This window comes from Scomber scombrus, chromosome 5, assembly GCF_963691925.1.
Source record: "Scomber scombrus chromosome 5, fScoSco1.1, whole genome shotgun sequence".
Lineage (NCBI taxonomy): Eukaryota > Metazoa > Chordata > Actinopteri > Scombriformes > Scombridae > Scomber > Scomber scombrus.
Genome location: NC_084974.1, coordinates 7,816,443 through 7,836,406, shown reverse-complemented (window position 1 = coordinate 7,836,406; position 19,964 = coordinate 7,816,443). Strand labels below are relative to the sequence as shown.

General features: G+C 38.8%; 1 protein-coding gene across 1 annotated transcript in view; it reads left to right on the top strand.

Annotated features, from left to right (window-relative positions):
* Positions 1 to 19,964, top strand: part of lsamp (limbic system associated membrane protein) — a 194,733-nt gene that overhangs the window by 127,008 nt on the left and 47,761 nt on the right. The window contains exons 3-4 of the mRNA XM_062419047.1: positions 3,020 to 3,164; positions 4,728 to 4,815. Of these exons, the coding sequence (XP_062275031.1) occupies positions 3,020 to 3,164; positions 4,728 to 4,815 (233 nt within the window). The remainder of the gene's footprint in view (positions 1 to 3,019; positions 3,165 to 4,727; positions 4,816 to 19,964) is intronic.

Sequence of the window (19,964 nt, the reverse complement as noted above, 5' to 3'; positions counted from 1 at the left end):
TCCTTGTGGTTCTTTTCTATAGGGAAGAAACAAAACCAGCCTTGTCAAACTAATGTTTGATTAAAGGGAAATGCTAAGCTGAGGTATGATGAAGAGTGGATCTATAATAAAACTGTACAGTGCATAATTGCATGCTGTATGAACAGGTGCTGAACAAAGACAGACATCAGAAGTCGGTAACTGATTGTGTTTTTCTCCCACACTGTACAATAATGTATACAGTATGCATACAGCTGTATACAGTATATCTTTTACATCCAGTTGTACCAACACTTAATTGAAACAAAAGCACAGTATATCACAGCTGTTTGGTGGTGGAGGTTTTTTTTGTGCACATTTGTAGACATTTCCACGTAATTAAAGAAGATGATTTTGTTATCTTTGGATGTGTTGAAGTCTTGTCTAGAATATAAAATAAAGTTCTGAGGGTTTCAACATGCAACTTGCATGAATCAAATATCGCAGGAGACCTTGATTCATAGATGATCTGCAGAGGTTAAAACGCAAAACTCATACTAAACATTAGTCATAAAAGGATCTGTATTATATGGACAGAATTAAGTGAGTCAAGATTCCAGGAATTTTCTCTAGAATTACTAAATGCCTCTGTTGTGATTCAGGGGCAAAGTTCATTCACACGGTCAGTTTGTCTCTCAGTGATAATAAGAAGAATGTTTTTGAGTTCAAGATGCCTTTGAATCGAGTCTGAGTATTCCTTAGAGGCCTGAAAACATTTGAAACTTAACATGGTAAACATGTACACCCCACAGTGAGGGAAGTAGACTGTAGATGTCAAAGCAAGTCAATACATACAGTGAGTCATCTGGATTCTACACAAATGGAAGGAACATCAACAGGGATTCAACCTGTGAGTACAAACCATCAACAAATCTTGACATCCAGCTCCCACTGGGTAGCAGGCAGGGGTGACTGCACCACCACTTTTGTGCATCACCCGGGGTCACCTGCCAAAGACAGCCTCACTTCACTGCCTTGCTAATCTACTCTCTTGTATCCCAACAGTATGAGCAGCCAAGGCTCGGGGAGTCGCTGGGATTTGCATGTGAGGCGCATTCAGTGTCGGCTTGCATTACGGCTGATATCCATTCTCATTGATTCCGACGTCTTCTCACATTTGCATTTATTCATTAGGGCAGACGCTCGGCTCCCTTCCCTCCTGTGCGAGATATCTTAGCCTGCGCTTACTTGGAATAATGCTCTGACAGTGTGCAACAAGAAGTAAACAAGAGGATACCGGTGTCCTTTCTCATCCACAGGAATAGTCTCGCTGTTAAAGGAGATGTATTTATCAGAGAGAGGAAGAAGTAGACTGAGAACATGAGATGGGATGGTAAAGGGCGAGAATGAGAGAAGAGTAAGAGGAACATTTTCTGAAAGAGAAAAGGATGCTCTTCGACTTCAGGTTTCTTTTGCAATCCCAGGAGTGGAATGCTGACTTTTCTGATGAGGTTAACCAACTCTGGAATACACTTATGGTTAGCAGTATCAACCGCACGGTTAAATTGAGTTGCAATAGTAATATACCCAAGTTGGCTCATTATTTCAAGACATGATTGTGTGTTTAAACCCTTACTTAGAACACTTCTGGGTTTCATATAGATCACATGGTCTGTGGGATTGCTTAATTACTGTTATCTTGTTTCCTCTCTACAAAATTTCACATTACTGTCCTCCTAATAAGATTACATATAACTATAAAGCAAGCAAACTCTGTCTGTGTGTCTCTGTATGTGTGTCCTTTGCATATCTTGAAAACCATTCATCCAATCTACTTCACACTTCTGGACTGTATTGCTGGGGACCCAAGGGAGTGCAGTGCCAAATTTGGTGCAATTTTGGACATGCAACATCTTCAACATTAATATATTTTGATTTTTGAAGTGATTTGCAGCAGTGTGTCATGAGCCCAGCCTGACGTCAGACCTGCAAGCTGGAGAAAACTATTTTTCACATAGCATGCTTGGACATGCGACATGTTTAATATCAATAAACCTTGAACAAACAAGCAAAAAGCCAACTGCTCAGTTCTGTGTCTAAGCACAGTATGCTGTCCAGGAGTAAAAAGAACAGGGTATTGATGTGGCAACTTTCCCCCCCTGCTGGAGTGGAGCATTTCTATGAATCTGAAATGAATTTCGATTACTGTGTTGTGGATATTCTAACTCAAGATAAAATCTGATGATATGAAAACTGCACCAGGCCTAACTGGAAATGGCCAAATGGCTGGAAATAGAGTCCTATAACCAAAAAAACTATTGAAGTATTGAGTGTGAGTGATCATTAAACCCTCAAATCCCTGCATGAGTTGTTTTTACCAAAAAGTATTTATCTTTCTGATTTGTTTGCTCTTCATAATAATTAAACCATAAGTATGAGTGCAGATGGCTATCAGAGCTGTACAGCAAGTTTTTGTACATGGCACATTCTAAAGAGAGCAAAAACACAGATTTTAATCAAGAATGGACAGACTCTAAGGCTACTTCCCATTGTCAGTTCAAAACCAGTGTGTCGCATATACGCACAAATCTTTTGAACAAAAAAACCCCACTCAAATGATCCAAATGAATACCACAGACAATAAACCATCTCAGAGCCTAATATGATCAATCCGCTTTATTTTAGGAGGCGCTTTTTTTTTCCAAAAGCTCTCTGTTATGTATTTTATTTTTAAATGCAGCTCTCATTATACTTGAAATGAAAAAAGATTCACCATTTCCGTATTTAACATCTGTGTATAATAGAATGGCAGTTTATTTTATGTTGATGGTGTATTCACACTTCACATCAACTGTATTCATTTTTTAATGTATTGACGCAGTAACACCAGAGGCCTGTTCTGAATATGCACGTTCTGAACAGGCATTGCACTTACAGGGAATGAAAGAAGTTAGAAACCTCTTTCTTTTCAAGCATATCACACTGCATCCCCTAACGACAAACCACATTTTCTATTTTTATTTCCCTCTCCTCACCTTACTTGTTCTTAATATTCCCGCAGGTGTTATGTTGATGACAAAGCATCCAAGGTGGCCTGGCTCAATCGATCCAACATCATCTTTGCCGGTGAGGACAAGTGGTCTCTGGACCCCAGAATAGATCTGGTCACTAAAGGACAGCTGGAGTACAGCCTACGCATACAAAAGGTACTACTGACGTAAGAACTGAACCAGTCTAGACTACAATCCTTACAAATCTGATTTATCACAAGCTGGATTTGGTGACAGTTGCATTTAGAGATGGGAGAGAACATAATGTTTTAGTTTCAAGGACCTCCTTCAAAACTCATAAAACATGACCCTAATAAACTGCATTCTTTGCCTTAAATGTATTCTTTTTAAGATTAATCTGAAGCCAACTTGTTTAACTATTTATTTCTGCAGGTTCAATCAGGTTCTTTTCTTTCTATTTCATTCTGAAGTTTTGTTTTTTACACTACCTATGTGCTTTCCCAGTCTTGAAAATATGAGAAGACAGGAATGTTTTTACTCTGAGAAAATATCTGCGGGCGACCAGCTCAAATGAATTAAATCAAACATCCCAAACAAAATTTGTACAAGGCACAGCATAAGTGCAAGACAAAAGACAGTGTGTAGTGCGGGGTGTAGTTTACGCTCAGTTGCAAATTGAAAGTAGAAGACAAAGCGAACAGAGCAAAACACAGAATAAAGGACAAATATAAGGTTAACTGCAACTGCAATCACAATCAAGAGATGAGTCATTGTGTGGGTGTGTACATGTTTGGTTTAGTTAAAATTTAGGTGTTCTATTTAGTGTTAATGCATGTGCATCCACTAAAAATTATGTTTAAATACAACAAATTTGTTTTCCCAATTATGTATTGTATTGCTGCGTGGGTTATGTCCCCTAGCAATGTTTTTTTTTTTTTTTGCTTTTAATCAAGGAAGCACTACATTGACAGTCCTGAGTTCTGTGTGTGGTCCTGTGTAAGGCAATGAAAACACTTAGTTTAAGGTTAGGTTGTAGTTTTTGGTTACATGCCAGAAACATAAAGTCATCCTGTCTCATGCCTCAGGTCACTGATGACTTTTTCAAATTTTAAACCAAGTTAACCGTCTCTATGAGCTGCAAAATATAACCATAAATATGTAGCTGTAGTTGTTACAAGTAGATATTGCATTTCAAAAGCAGATATTGTAGGAAACACATGAAATACATTGTCAGTGAACATTTTGCTGATATTCAGTGTCAACATATTGTGACTTGCCAAATATTTTAATTAACAACATTTCCTAATTGTGCTGAAAGAAAACATAATCCAGGCAGCATTACATTTATTTTAAAATGTGTTCGCCATTACAAGTTAGTCATATACTGATCTGCCAGTGTGTGTTGACTTAAAGAATAAAGAGAGAGAAAGGAGCAATGGCAGGAGAATAGAAGGAAATAATATATTAATAATCATCAATTTATAACCATGGTCATTCATTTTCATTCAGAGAGATTTTCCCTGATGTTCAGAAGAAGAAAATTCATTCAGACCGACATCATCTTGCCATGCTGTCGTTGTATCCTCACTACTACTAAAAAATAAAAGCATTCCATGATAATTGATCGTTATGAGAATTGAAAAGGAAATGATGATGAACCAGCAAATTGATCTAAAGATGAAATGCTATTCTTTGTGAAAAGGTAACACTGACAAAGTAATATAAATAAATAACAATATTCTGCTTTATTGTGTGTAGGTGGATGTGTATGATGAGGGGTCTTACACCTGCTCCATACAGACTATGGAGCAAGCCAAGCCTTCACTGGTCTACCTCATTGTACAAGGTAAGCTATATACACATGTAATACACCACCATGCCAGCTGGACAGATATAAACTTGGAAAGTTGGTCAATAAAGCACATTATTTACTAATCAGAAGTGTGCGCTCATCAACTACAAATTAACTTTATCATAATTTTACAGATTTTAAATCATATTACAAATGTTGTAAGAGTCAGAGACATCATTGATTAACAGCACACATGTAGTAGACATTAGTGTCACCGCTCTCTATTATTAATTATGGAAATGTTTACTTCTAAAGTGTCTACATGAATATTTATTGTCAGGGAAAAGAAAGCTATACAGTATGTCATGAATGCCCCCCTACAGCAACGGAATTTCTTGTTCAAGTTCAAATGAATCTTAAGTGCACTTGAAAAGCCTTCAGCACCAGTTTTCCATTTCAAAAGAACAGGAAGTTATTTCTCCTGAATGGAGGCAGCTGGAATGCTGAAAGATAATCGTAAGACAGTGAAAGAGAAATGGCGCTGCAGGATTTGATCCAAGGCCTGGAAGGTGGGAATTTAGTTTTTTTGCAAAATGTCTACCGAAAGCTATGTTGTGAGTTTTAAGGTTGTAGCTGTTGAGATGAAAGTGAAAGCTGTTCTAAAACATCATCAAATTGTTGCACCTCAGAGGGCTGACAAAGAGGTACATACACACAGGCACGGTATTGTTCTGTATTCAGACCTCTTCTTTGTAATTCCACAAGGAAGTGAAATCTGCTGACAGTCATTTCATACAAGTCATTTCAACAAAGGAATCCCGACTTTTGTACTTCAGAAAAACATGGCTTACTATAATTATGCAGACGACAAGCCGATTTACCTACAACAATATCACCAGGTGACTGTGGTGCATCCAACAAACCAATGACTAGATGTGCCAAAATGTCCTCTAGTTAAAGTGACCATGATCCTTTTTTTAACACTTGTTTAAGGTATAAGTGAAAGGAGTCACTCATTGTGATGAACCCACACAATGAGTTATTCTTCTATCCTGCAGGTACAAAAGTCTCATTGAGATTAAAATCTCTATTTCAAGAGAGACATGGTCATTATAACCTGACTCTGCTGTTCCCCCCCAAGCTCTGCAAAGATTTATAGTATCTTTCACATCATTGTTTTGGTTTTCTGGCCCACAACTTTACTTTTTTAGTCATCTCTCACTGCTCTCATAATGTCATTTTTGGCTGCAGAAGTCTGCTGTTTTCAGTGAAAAATTACTAAACACCCCAATGTACACTACGTCCCTTGCACCAAACAGCAAACTGAGAGTGAAAATGGTGGAGCATTTAACAAGTAAAGAGCCAGACATTACCCTCAGGAGTTAGTGGGGGCAGGTTTAAGCAAAGATACAATAGAAATAATTGCTTTTTGCGCCAAAGAAGGACCTTTAAGTGCTCATCTTGACTCCTACATTTTCCTCACTAAGACAATTACAACCCCAGCTCACTATCACCTTAGAAAATATTTCTTATGTAAGGCCATATGACTTATGGACTTATGTCTCTAAAGGACTTTGAAGAACTTTTTCTTACATGCTTTCATCTTTAGCAGGCTCAAGTGCTGTAATGGTGTCTTTACAGGTCTCTCCAAAAAGTTGATCAAACAACTGCAGCTAATTCAGAGCTCTGCTGCTTCAGTCCTCGCTAAAACCAAGAAAGTAAAACACATCACTCCAGTCCTCAGATCTTTGCACTAGCTTCGAAAGTGTCAGAATATTGATTTTAAAGTACTAATATTGATTTATAAAGTACTGAATGGTTTAGGGCCAATCCCTGATCTGCTATGTTATCTCTCAAGTTATCTTGTGAACAGGGGTGCTTACATGTTCTCTTGTCAAAACTAAACGTGCAGAAGCAATTTTCATGCACCATATATTTAGATCAGACTTCAAGCTGCTAATTAAATTCAGAGCCATTTTTTTCAGATTTCTTGCTGCATTATATATTTGTGTCTTCTGTTTAATTACATTTCAGGTTTCTTTTACATCCTGTCTCTGCTTTGTCTTTGTACGTCCTATATAAAGCACTGACAAAGGTGTCATTTGTACTATATAAACTTGCCTTACTTACTTGAGAAGTACAATAGAAAAAAATAACATCCTCAAGAGACAACAAAGGAAGTTTTTACAAAATTACCATTGACTAAAACAGCCTTTTTAATATAAGTTCTATAATATATAAGTTGTATGTCTGCAACATTAATTACTGCAACTTTCTGGTTTAAATAACTGCCCTTTGACCATAGTGAAAGGGCAGATTTTTAGTTTCACAAAGATAGAAAAAAAAAAGTAATCATGGAAAAAGAAACCTTGTTAAAATGATAATCTTACTTCTCTGGGTTAAAGCAGCTGCTGACTTTGGACTTTTTAACACCTTTTTCTTCTTCTTTATACGTTACATCTGAAATGCTTTTTAATTACTGATAAGGGCCTACTCAGCAGATTGCCATGCAACCACTGATTCTTTGCATAAATACTTTGATTCTATAAAAATGCCTTCACTCAGTGAAGAATCTAAAGCCGCGCTGAACTCCCCAATAGATAGTTTAAAGTCAGTGGAACTACCCTCCTCTCAGCGTAGTGTTCTCATAATTGTACTGTTAAAGCCTGGGAAATCACCAACAAAATGTGAGTCCTACAGGCCAATCTCACTTATGAATTCTGATGCTAAAATAATAGCAAAAGTGCTAGCATGTAGGCTGGAAAAATACCTGCCCTTTCTCTCTGATCCTGATCAAAATGGATTTGTAAAGGGGTGTCAAGCTTCTCATGGTATTTGTCGGGTCCTAAATATTATTCATGCAACTTAACGCAGAAAAAGCCTTCGACAGGGTTGAACACTGCTATCTCCATATCTCTTTGCCATTTTGGCTTCAGCAGCTATTTCTCAGCCTGGATTAAATGATTGTATAACAACTCAGTAGCCTCAGTCACAACTAACAATATCATTTCTAAATCCTTTAATTTGGTTAGGGGCACGCGTCAAGGCTGTCCCCTTTCACCACTATTATTTGTAGAGCCATTGGCCATTGCCATTTGAAGTAATCAGAATATTATTGGCATTGAAATAAATAATATTGAGTCTAAAATTGGACTGTTCACAGACGACATTATTATAATGTTATCCTGCTTGAGTCAATCAATCTTACATCTGCTCAACACTATTAGTGTATTTGGCAACATATCGGGCTATACAATTAACGAATCAAAATCAGCCATCCTTTTCCTCAAGCACTCTGAGAGATTAAATCCACCCATTCAAACACTGTTCAAAGTGGTCAGCCTACCAAATCTTAAATGGTACTACTGGGCTGCCCAACTCTCTGCTGCCTCCTGTTGGTTCTCAATGGCTACACTGCAGTCCTGGGTAAACTTGGAAAGAGTCAATACATCTGCTCTGCCACTCAACTCATATCTATATTCAACTAAATTAAAAGAATTAAAGAAACACACGCACAATCCCTTTGTAAGAAATACAATTCAGGTATGGTATGAGGTGCATTTATATAAAATTGAAACACCAACACTATCCCAATTGTCTCCCATTTGGGCCAACAGCACCTTTACATCTGTTAAGAATGATATGGGCTTCAAATTATGGGCCGATAAAGGCATATGTAAAGTTTCAGATCTATTTGACAAGGGCACATTTATGTGTTTTGAAGATTTGAGACAAAAATATGATATTCAGCCAAAGCATTTTTTAAATATCAACAGATTAGAAGTTTTATATTTAAGACACAAAAATCCTTAACCTTACCTACCCTCACCTTGCTTGAAGAAACAGTAGTGAATAATCACTCTAAGAGGGGTTTGATCTCTGGTTTTTATGATACAATTGAATAGTGTAATATCTGTTGAGGACTGGCGGAAAGCCTGTTTGAAAGATCAGACACAATCCATTAATTATCATTTCAAATTAATCCAATACAAGTGGTTAATGAGGACTCATGTAACACCTTCTTTGTTGAATAAATTTGATCCTAATAACCCAGATGTATGTGTTAAATGTGGAGTGAAAGGCAGATTCTTTCACTGCCTATGGGAATGCCCGCAAAACCAGATTTTCTGGACAGAAGTTCTAAATATACTTTCATTTATTATAGGTGTGAAGATAAAAATGTGTCCTTAATTGTGTATCCTGGGAATTTTTCCTTGTGAATGCAAACTAAACAAGGAAAATAAGAAAATTACAGTTTACTGCTTGCTACAAGCTAAACACAATATAGCCAATTGCTGGAAACCTATTAGCAAACCAAGTCTACAAGCCTGGTTGGCCACAATTTTAAATTCCCTAGCCCTGTAAACACTTACATTTATGATAAGCGGCAAATATCCTACTTTTAAGAAGATAGGGAATTTTTTAAATTTTTGTTTTAGAAAGGGAGAAGGCCAAAGAGGCCTTAATGACCTAATCGTTACTGTGACATAACAGCTGTTATTTTGCCATGTTATTGTACTCTCTTCTGGACACGTGGATACCCACTTTGGACTCTTGGACTAAAACACAATGTATTGCTCTGTTGTTATAATTTATACTGTACATGATTGCATTTTTGTGAACCTACTCTTTGGCACCTTACTTGTTCTTTGTTGTTTGTCTGCTATTCCTGTAAGTGAAATCTAATGAGTACATTGTGAAAAAAAAAGAATAAGGGCCATAAAAACACTGAGCCATGCATCAAGACCATAAAAGAAAGTTCATTATCCATCAGAATGCCATTGCCAAGTATCTGTAGTCTCGATTTCCAAAGCCACAGTTAGTTGACAGAAATTGCTCTTAACCTGTCAGAAACACGCTGCCTGCCACATGAGTGCCCAAAAATGGGTTGGTTTGTTTATATGTTTGTGGGGTCTGTGGCTTTCTATGCTTGCTTTCAGCTTTGAATCTTTCAACTGTCATCTGTCCGTTATCCTGAGACAACATGCTAAAGCCTGACACAGAGCGCTGTTTATGTACAGTACAGTGGCAAATCTAATGCTCAGCTCACATTTCACCATAGCTGATTGTTTCATCAATCAAAGTATGTTTTTCTTTTAACTGCCCTTTCCATTTTTAACCTACTGACTGTCTGATATGAAACCCAACCCTAGATAAATACTAGAGGCTTTCAGCTGAGATGCACCATAGTATAATTTTGCCGCACACAATAGCTCCCAAAGAACTTCTCACAGTGCTATCAACCGAAGATATTATCCATTACTACCGTTTTTAAAGGTCAGTATGTGAATTGATGCTTCTCTTCTGGGATATATGGTAGCAAACTGCCTCTCCTTCCCAGAATCCATTGTGTCCGATTATTCAGTACTTGATCATTGGAATGTCATGCGTCGACTTCCAGAGTTCTGTCAGCAGGCTCGTTTATCACAGCTAATGCGACAGTTATAGCCAAACATTGATTCTGTTGCTTTCTTTCCCGGCTATTTTGTCCTCTGCTGTGGCTTTTAAAATCCCATTCCATTTTGCTGCCATTGTTATGCTCATCATTTGTATTTCCACACACACGTGGGTGTAATCTTCTCCTTGAGGTTCAGTTCAGCATCTTTCATCAAAATTGTGGAGCGGTACTGAAGGCAAAGGTTTCTGCCAATTACCGTGAAAGAGTCACTGTGAACAAATACGGTGAAGTTTTTATTTACTTTTAAAGTGTGGTCAAATAATGAACACAAATGATAGGAAAGTACTGAATGTGGAATACTGATTAAATAACAAGAGTAGATAGGCTTCACGAGCAATCCGCCACGTATTTAACTTCTAATTCTTCATTCTGCTTTGTTGTTGTTTTACCCAATCATTTTCTACTCCATATGTTGGTTTGGCCCCATCTTGCATAAGTCAGTTTTTAAGAGCAGATAGGAATGTGGCTTTGTCTGAGGCTTCACTATACCATCACATGCAACAACCTAAATCAACCCCCACAAAACCCAATCAACTCTGCGGGATAATAATTCACCCTGCCTTCATCTTTTAATGGCTATGAAAATGTTCCAAGCATCAAACATTGCCCCTGGTTACAGACCCAAGAGCGGGTTCACATAACCAAAGCTGACAATTTTCTGCTAGCAGGGACAGGGATGTAATTGGAAAACAAATGATCAGACAAAGTAAATTTGTGGTGGATGAAAAAGTGGTGGACTCGCAGGGCTCAGACGAGTGGTAGCAAGCACCAGGGTCGCTGCACATGACAAAAATCCCAATATAATGGCAAGCTTTCCAACCCAATCCAATTTGATTTTTTATGAAACACAGACATAGAAGTTTAGCCGATGGGCAAGCGCAGGCCAGTGTTGTGATGATTTGACTGAAGGTTTGACTTTGATGTTCGCCAAGTCTATTAGTCAGTCAAGAGATGTTTATGAGTGTATGTGTGGTCATGTGTGGTCGTGCATATGTGTGTGCGTAGTTGTGTGTGTGCATGGTCATGGGCCAAATTACAAAGTTATACTTCAGAGCATTGATTGATTCATGCTCACAGCAGGTTAGGATTCGGAAGATTATACTTTTTATCAGTAAATCCACCATTTCACCTTTTCTATAACCTATGGGAAGGTAAGATTTACACTTGATATATACACTGAGGTCGAAACATCACCACATTTAAATTATAACCATACTGCAGTGATGGGATTTTTGTAGTTTGCATTAAGTTCATGTGAAATATTCCACCACTTGATCAACTTGGAAAAAGTACACTCTGTGGACGTTGCGTTTGACAGCAATCCCAGCAGGGGGAACAGTCTAGGATCTCATGCTGATATTCGTGATTTTAAATCCTGTCTGCAGCCCATATAAACTGCTTGGCTGCCAGTACTGATACTATTCCACTCCTTAAGGACAGACAGCAGGAATACATTACGCAGAATGTAAAAGAAATATATTTGACAAATTAAAAAGTTGAAAAACTCATTACTTCATCTTTTCATATAAGTATTGTCATACTAAATGAGATAAAGCTCTCTGGAGGTCCATTTGCATTTGATTAATGTAACTTGGGGACATCTAATGATCTGCAATAACTATATATATTATATGTTGATATTAATTGTGTTTTCAACATCCATTAATTGTTCTTTTTTTCATTTTATCTTTTTAAACATCATCAGGCCAGCCACTACAAATTCTCACATACACACATGACCTAGTAAATGTAATGGGATATAACAGACACTATTAAAATACAAACATAATTATGTTAAATAGCAGACTCTGAAACAAAATGAGATGGGAGTTAGTGAGCAAGCAAGAAAGAACCCAGTATAAAGGCTATTAAAACAGCATAAATCATGAAAGAATATACATGGATAATGAACCCACTTTTGTGGGTCAGTGTTATTAAATATCTAGTTCATATCATAACAATCGTTTGGTGTGATACAGATGCATTAGAAAATATGACAACATAAAATCTAATTTACTGTGTCTGTAATTGGTGACTTATATGCTACATTTTGGTGAAGACACAGATCCTCTGATAAAAATAATTTAAAAATATGAGCCAAACTACCTACAATTTAATTTTCTTGTTCCTTTAGATTTGTGCCTTCTTTTGTGATAAAGAAGAAATGTACACAGTATTGAAAAACATGGAGTGTGAACATTATCAGAAAGAATCTCTGTGTTGTGTGCCTGTGGCCAAAAGTATGGGGTACTATAGGCCTTGTCACTTTTCTTTATCTCACTACTGTTTTGAGAAATTAGGGTGAGAGGTGCTTTTTTTCTTACTTTTTCAAAGAGGGTGCACAGTCAAAATATAAGCTCTGTTTATAACGGAAGAGCCTCATTTTTTAAAGCAAGACTAAAGTAAAGTCTTTCTAGCAGCTATGTTAGGCTGAGTGCGTTAAGCTAAAATGTGGCATCATCATTAATATGCTCATAATTGCAATGCCAATTTTCTTATATTTCGTAGATACTGTTGTTCGCAATCTAAGTTTAGCATCTTTGCATGATAACATTTGCCAATTAGCACCAAAGCTGGTGGGAATGTCAGTAGTTTTACAGGAAGTTGGTGATAAACCAAGATACTGAACATCTTAACACATTCTATCTTGTTGTGGCAGTAGATTCAAAGTTGAGGAATCACCAAATTTATAATCATTCTTTATGAAGGGGATATGAATGTTTGTACCAAATTTCATGGAAATCTGTCCCGTAGACATCAAGACATTTCCCTCGAAACCACAAATGTCAACCTCATGATGGTGCCAGAGGAAAAGTCAGGGGATCACCAAAGTCATTCACCATTTGGGCGCCATGAATTTCCGCCAGTAGATGCTGAATATGTAAAAACTTTGACCTGCTGATGGTCCTTAGAATTAGTTCTCTGGGAACCATGAATAGATGTACCCAATTTTATGGTAATCCATCTAGTCGTTCTTTATACATTTCAATGAAAACTCAAACAATTTATGTCATGGTGGTGGTAGACGGAAGATTAAGGAACCCAAAGAACCCTACTTCCATATTCATTGGGATTAATCATCTACACAATATGGACGTTTGGTCAGAATTTCATAGCAATCCAGTCGTTAAGATATTTCAGTCTCAACCAAAGTGGTGGACCGACCGACTAACACACTGTCATTGCCATTCCCAGAGCCACGCTGCTTGCATGGCTAAAAATATGAAACATGAGCCCGAATGTAGCCCCAATGCCCACTCCAATAATTCCGTTACCCCATCTGTAGCAGCAGTGTTTCAGCAAATTCAGCAAATCTTAATATGCTATGCAAATTTGCTTCATAAAAGGCAGAGGCTGGAGAGTGATTCATTCATCTCATGAGGTCCTCTTATAATACTCATCCCACAGGAGTGGAACTTTTCGACCATTTAGCTCTTACTGTAACTGTCAATCGGCCTACAGACTGCTGACCCCAATCAGAAATACTACAGCTTGTTGAACTCTGATTTCCACTACTGTATCCAACAGTCATTGTTCATTTGACATGACAATTTCACCAGTTCAGAAAATAATAGCAACCACAGCCAGTGAGGGATTCAGCTTGCAGTGTCTTAAATCACTTACTTAATCACTAGCCACCAGTAAATCGAAAGTCATTCGGTTGCTTCATGTCTCCCGAGCTGAAGGAGCTATAACATCCGGATGGAGTTTGACATACAGTGTCCTGCTGCTAGTGATCATAAAATGAATGTGTGTGCATCTATGTGCATACATGCATGTCTCTCTCGCTGTTTACTAACCTGTGCAATCAATTATACAAGAGTGTGTGTTGGTTGTTTGCCAGATGCCAGTGTTCCTTGAAGCTTGTCAATAGTATTGATCATGTGTTCGTCTCCCATTGCAATAGGCTCCCTTGTTGGTTATTTTTTCTTCTCCTTCATTCTCCCCTTTATTTTTTTATTTTCTTTCTTTCTTTCTTTCTTTCTTTCTTTCTTGCTTTCTTTCTTGCTTTCTTTCTTTCACTTTAGTGATAACAGTGCTTTATCAGCTGATTCAAATCAGTATCGATCTGATGCTGTGGTTTTTGAATTAAAGTCAGCACTTATTATGTATTGACCTTTATGAAATGATTTAAGTAGCATCATTAATACTAGTGCAGTGCCTGTTCAAAACATGCCTGTTCAGAAGGGGCCCCTATTGCTTATTGTTTCCTCAGAATCGCACATGTATGTATCAACTGTGTCAACTATCAACACACATACCAATTAACACAATAAAGAATTAACAAATTAAATGGTTTAAATCCAGACAGAAAATTCACCAGCGCAATGAAACTGAGGTTGAACCGTAGAAGCAGTTTATAGCCTTCCATGGGTTGATTCTACTGTCAATCAAACATGTCTGTGTGTCTCTGCTCTTTCTAACTTCACACTCAATACTGCGCTTCCTTGGGTCCTGAGCAGCTCACCACCAAGTATGAAGTCGAGTCAGAAACCAGAAGCCCCACCCTGCTGTGATGTGACATTGTGTATATCAAACTCCCCCCAGTGAATTTGAAGTTCACTTATTGATTTAAACCTTAAACATTGGGACATAATCTCCAGTGGGGATGGGGCAGGTGGGCATGAAGCCGAGGACTCTTAAACCTTTTCAAATCATTATCATTATGGATGCAATCCTATCGCCGACCACAATGTGGGTTGCAATGGCAGAGTGGCGCTGTCTCTATTTCCTGTTGTTGATTTCACATGCAAAAGAAGGGGGAGGAGCAAATTGTTTATTTGGCATATTTTATATATTTCTCAATAATTTCTCATCCAGACAACTTCAAACTCAACACTGCACTTCCTTGAGTCCCCAGCAATACATCTACCAGATATGAAGTAGATCGGATGAACTGTTCTCGAGATATGCGAAGGACAAACATACATACAGGCAGAGATTTCTGACTTTATATATAGAGATAAAAATTTAAATTCAACTGATGTTAACATGTCAAACAATTCTCTTTGTTTAACTGCATTGGTTTAATTTGAGAATGTAGAGCAGAACAGATGACAACAACAAATCATATTCACTAGACTGAATATTCTTGCTTATTTTTCAATACAGCGTAATAAGTCTTATTTCTGTTGAGTTTACGGCCTGAACCAGTCTGGCTAGGCAATCTGGATTAGCTCTTAAATCTACAAGTTATCACCCAAACCTTCCTTGCGAGCAGATTTCCCTCCAAGACAGATGGCATTATCCATTCATAAATGTCACAGAAACAGAGTGACTATAAAGTAGCAGACAAAGTGAATGGTCCCATAAGCAGCTGTTCCCTGGCTGCTGTGACCCCATTTCAATATGTTGTGTCCATTGAGAAGCGGCACATGTTAATGTACTGCGGACACTTGCTCTGGAGCATGGAGAAATGACTAAATTAGTGCCGCAACAGGATGTCGTGTGTGTCGTTTTGGCCACGGCACAAAATCGGACAATTACATTTATTGTTTGGTGCAATGTTTAAGTTTAATTTAATCTCGCTGTAAAGAAAGAACTCAGGATAAAACTTTTTCCCCATTTTTACTACATTCCTGTTTTTACCCTTAAGGGGTATCTGGCAAGTGATCCTCTCCTTGGTTTTAACAGTATATGCCCTAACCTTATTACTGACTGTAATTCACAGGACAACAACCTTTATCCTTTGGCATCGCTGAATTTCTGACTAAAAGATAGAAACTGTCAAATGCCCCTTCTCCCACACTTATTCATCTTTTCTACCTTTCAATTCTTCACCTTTTTATCACATTGCTGTGGTATTTAAGGAGCTAATCCGCAGACCTCTCGAAAGGCAGCCATGTCACTCTGAAGAGCACCCGAGCAGGGGAGGGGGCAGGTGTGTTTGCGCACCCTTATATATAAAGTGTGTGTGTGTGTGTTTGCACATATCTTCTACTCTATAGTCTGGGCAAGGAGAAGGACTGACCTTTTAAGAATTATCATGGGACAATCAGAGCCTTTCAGTGATGTCTGTGAAGCCATCTATCCTCTATCCTCCTCTCCACCTCTCTCAATCGACTCGACTCCTCCTTCCTTGTTTCTTCTACCCCTGCACATGCCTTACACTTCTGCATCCTGGACCGCCCCTTGTCTGTGCTGTTGCTGAGGTGTCTTTTTACCTCCTCTCACATTTACTACGGGGTCATATGGAGAGGAGGAGAGATAGAAAGACTTGGAAAGGACCAGGAATTGAAAGAGATGCAGGGGATACTGCAGTTTAGGTATGGCTATCATTAATTCTAAATATCGGCAGTCTGTCTGGCTCTACTGCAACAGCGCTATGATCACACCCACATACACATTATTGCTTGTATTGCTGCCAGCCATGGAGCTCAGACTGCATTCCTTGTGCTTCATGTTCCCTCCTTACTTTTGTGAAAAAAGCATATTAGGAAAGATCAATGAAGCCTCCGCTCACCAAAGTGAAAAAAAGCAAACGCATCATCAACATTTCTTCCTCTGCATGGAGCATGGCACTTGAATCCTTGAACATAATTTTGGTTCTCTCGAATGTCCAAGTATCTCTCTTTATACACCACTCGATACCACAGTCATGTGGTTTAATTTTAAGTGTTCATAATATCCCTCTTAACTGATCTGATAGTCATATCTAGATACTACATCCAGCATGTGATAAATAAATGATATAGATTGATTTTCTACAATTTGTTGCCGCAGCAAAAGTGCATTGCACATTTTGCAGAGATGCATGTCATGATTTCAGAGCTGGGGTCAGAGCTGTTGTTGTAAAGCATATCGCTGACACTATCTATCTTTTTTATCTAGGAGATGCTCGATTGTGTTCACTGCAGTTGGGTTCTGGGCTAGAATTGTGGTATATTTGCTTGGGTCCGGATATTACACTAGTGACAGGTGTTAGACTGAACCGGTCATAGGCCATAAAACCAAAACGATGAGGTGAGACGCTAAAACTTTCTGTAGAGCTAAGAGAAACTGCAGAGTCAGATTCTGTGGGTTTATTACAACGAGCGACACCATTCGCACTACACTTCAACGATTCAACGGAATCATAGTTAATATAAAAATATTGATCAGTGCAGCTTTAAATGCATTACGACACAGTTGATTTACCCATCCCTAAGAACACACAAAGTGCCCTTTTTTAAGCTTGTAAACATTCAGGATATCAATAGAAAATCAAGTCCAAGACTCGAGGACTTGAAAAGTGAAGTCCACAGTAAACCCTGCAGAAGCATTGGCTTGTGTGAAGGCCAGCAGTAAGCTCTGTCCTGCCTTATTATGCTTGCCGTGAGCATGACGGCAGACCAGTCACAGCCTTATACACCCACCCTCCAGGGACAAGATTACATGTAGTCGTCACATTGCCCATTATTTCATGTAGCTAGCCAACTGAATGAAGCGGGGAAAAGTGAGCCAGAGAGAGAGAGTAGGAGAATGCAGCCCCTCACATTTTTTCTATTGCCTTTGAACCTTCATAATGAAACTCACTCCTTGAAGTTTTAATGAAAGCAACAATTTACCATCCCCCTTTTTCTCCCTGGGCTGCTGAGCTTATGTTGCTTAGACTGAATATCTGAAAAATAAAAAAATGAAACTGCAGTCTCCTTTAATCTTCTTTATGCTGGCTGCAAGAGGTGCTCTCATGCATTTAAATGGGGCCATCCCATGGACATTCATGACAGCAGGGGTATTGACAAAGGCTGCAGGTGAACCATTGTGGTCATATTTCACCGACTAACCAGACGAGCCAGTGGCCATCGGATCTGGCCAGTGTCTCCCCAGTCTTATCTCCGATATAGAGGACCACTATTTCTCTCCTCTACGCACAAATACCCATTACTTGTATAGAACCTGCCAGTATCCTTTCCCTCCATCTTTTTCCATCCTCTATGTGACCTGGGCCTGTCAGATAGATGGACGGCCCTTTGGCACGGTGCTCCTCACGCTGGTGGATGCCTCTGGAAGTGAGATTGAGTGGCACATTTAAACCTGACCTTACCTGCTTCTCTGAGGGGAAAAAGATGAAGTTGGGTGTGCAAAACAGTGGTCGAGGTTGTGTCAGTGTATATTGTGTGTGTGTCCCGACATGTAGTAGTCAGTGTATGGTTTAATATATGGGCTTGTGACTGCCTGTTAAGACTGTTTTTAACATCCCACCTCGCTGTGGTTTAATAGAATGATGTCACCTTCTCCTCAATGTCTCTGCCCTACATAACTCAGGGTCATCAGCTGTGTGTGTGTGTGTGCATATTTTTGTGTGTGAACTTTCTGCCACTCAGCCCTGTCTGTGTTCAGGTCAATCCCAGTGCTAGAGCTTGATCCCATTTTTATCACCGTGGACTGGATAAGAGCAGAGAGAGGCACACAGGCGTAGGTGCTACTCCACGTGTTTGCCACGTGAAAAAAAGGACAAAATATTAGCAGAAATTGCTCATTTGGAATTGATGAGACTAGAATGTGACGGCTCTGCTCTGTGAATAGCTTCCACTTATTTGCTCCATAGACCCTTGAAGGGGAAAGAAACAGCATGAGGAAGAATTTTCTTTGTTTTGTGTGCACTCAGTGTGTCGGTGGCACAAGCCTGCACTTCAGATGCAAGCTGAGCGATATCTGATTTCGGAGGCTTTCTGATGGCTCAGCTGCACCGAGCTCAGCACTGCTCGGGCCCATGCAGACCAACATACTTTCCTACCTTTCCTCTACTTCTCTCCACTGTCAGCGATCAGAAAAAAGAAGTGTACACCTTCTTTTGTACACCAATTTGAATTGAGAGAAGAAATGTATGAAATCATTTTAAAGCCATTGCTTACTGTATGTGATGGGTATATTTAAAAAAGATTTGAAATCCATCGACTAACATGTATCATGCACTTTACATGGATTAAATACTCATGCACATCCTTGTTCCACACATCCATACTTTCTAGTGAGTGCACTTGGCTGCTCCCTCTCCCCCTCCCTGTGCCCACTGCCCCACCAGATGTCTGGCATGTTATTCAGTCAGACCATATGGTATCCAGCGCTGATGCAGTGCTTTACATACCAAGACTTCTGTGTGTGGCAGGAGAGTGCTTAATACTTCTCCTGATGGAGCAAGTCTTGTTGGATGTCTTTTTGATGGAGGACTGCTTATCAAAATGTTGGGTTAGGGACAAAGTTAAAGAAGTGAAAACTGATGCTGGCTGTTTTTTATTAAGTGGCAAGTCACTGACTGGTACCGCATGACTATTTATTTAAAGAAAACAATGTAAAAGTAGTATAAAGGCCTCCCAGAAATGTCATTGCCTTACTGTAGGATGTCAGAATAGATTTCAAGTTATTTTTGATCAAGTAACTTAAACTTCTGTCTCAATATTGCTTCATTTAAAGTTATTCTACACTCTGTTTTGTTTCTCTTTTAGAAGCATACACATGCACTGTAATCAAAAAAGAGGCCCTCTGAGAAACTGAATACATCTCACTAATGAGAAAAAAAATGCTTATCACTTATAGAGGGAAAATATTTATGACTCTTCATTACAATATGCTGCTCTCTAATGCATTGGCGTCACACAGCTACAGAAGCTGAGTGTTGTCGAGTATGTGCCTTTCCCCAGCACTTTGATGGTGCAGCTACAGATTTGATGGGAAATATTTTTTTTCCCTGGGAGGGTCTTTGAGAGTTGGCACTGGTCGGCTGCTGCAGTGGCCACTGTGGTAAATAACATATGTGCTTGTT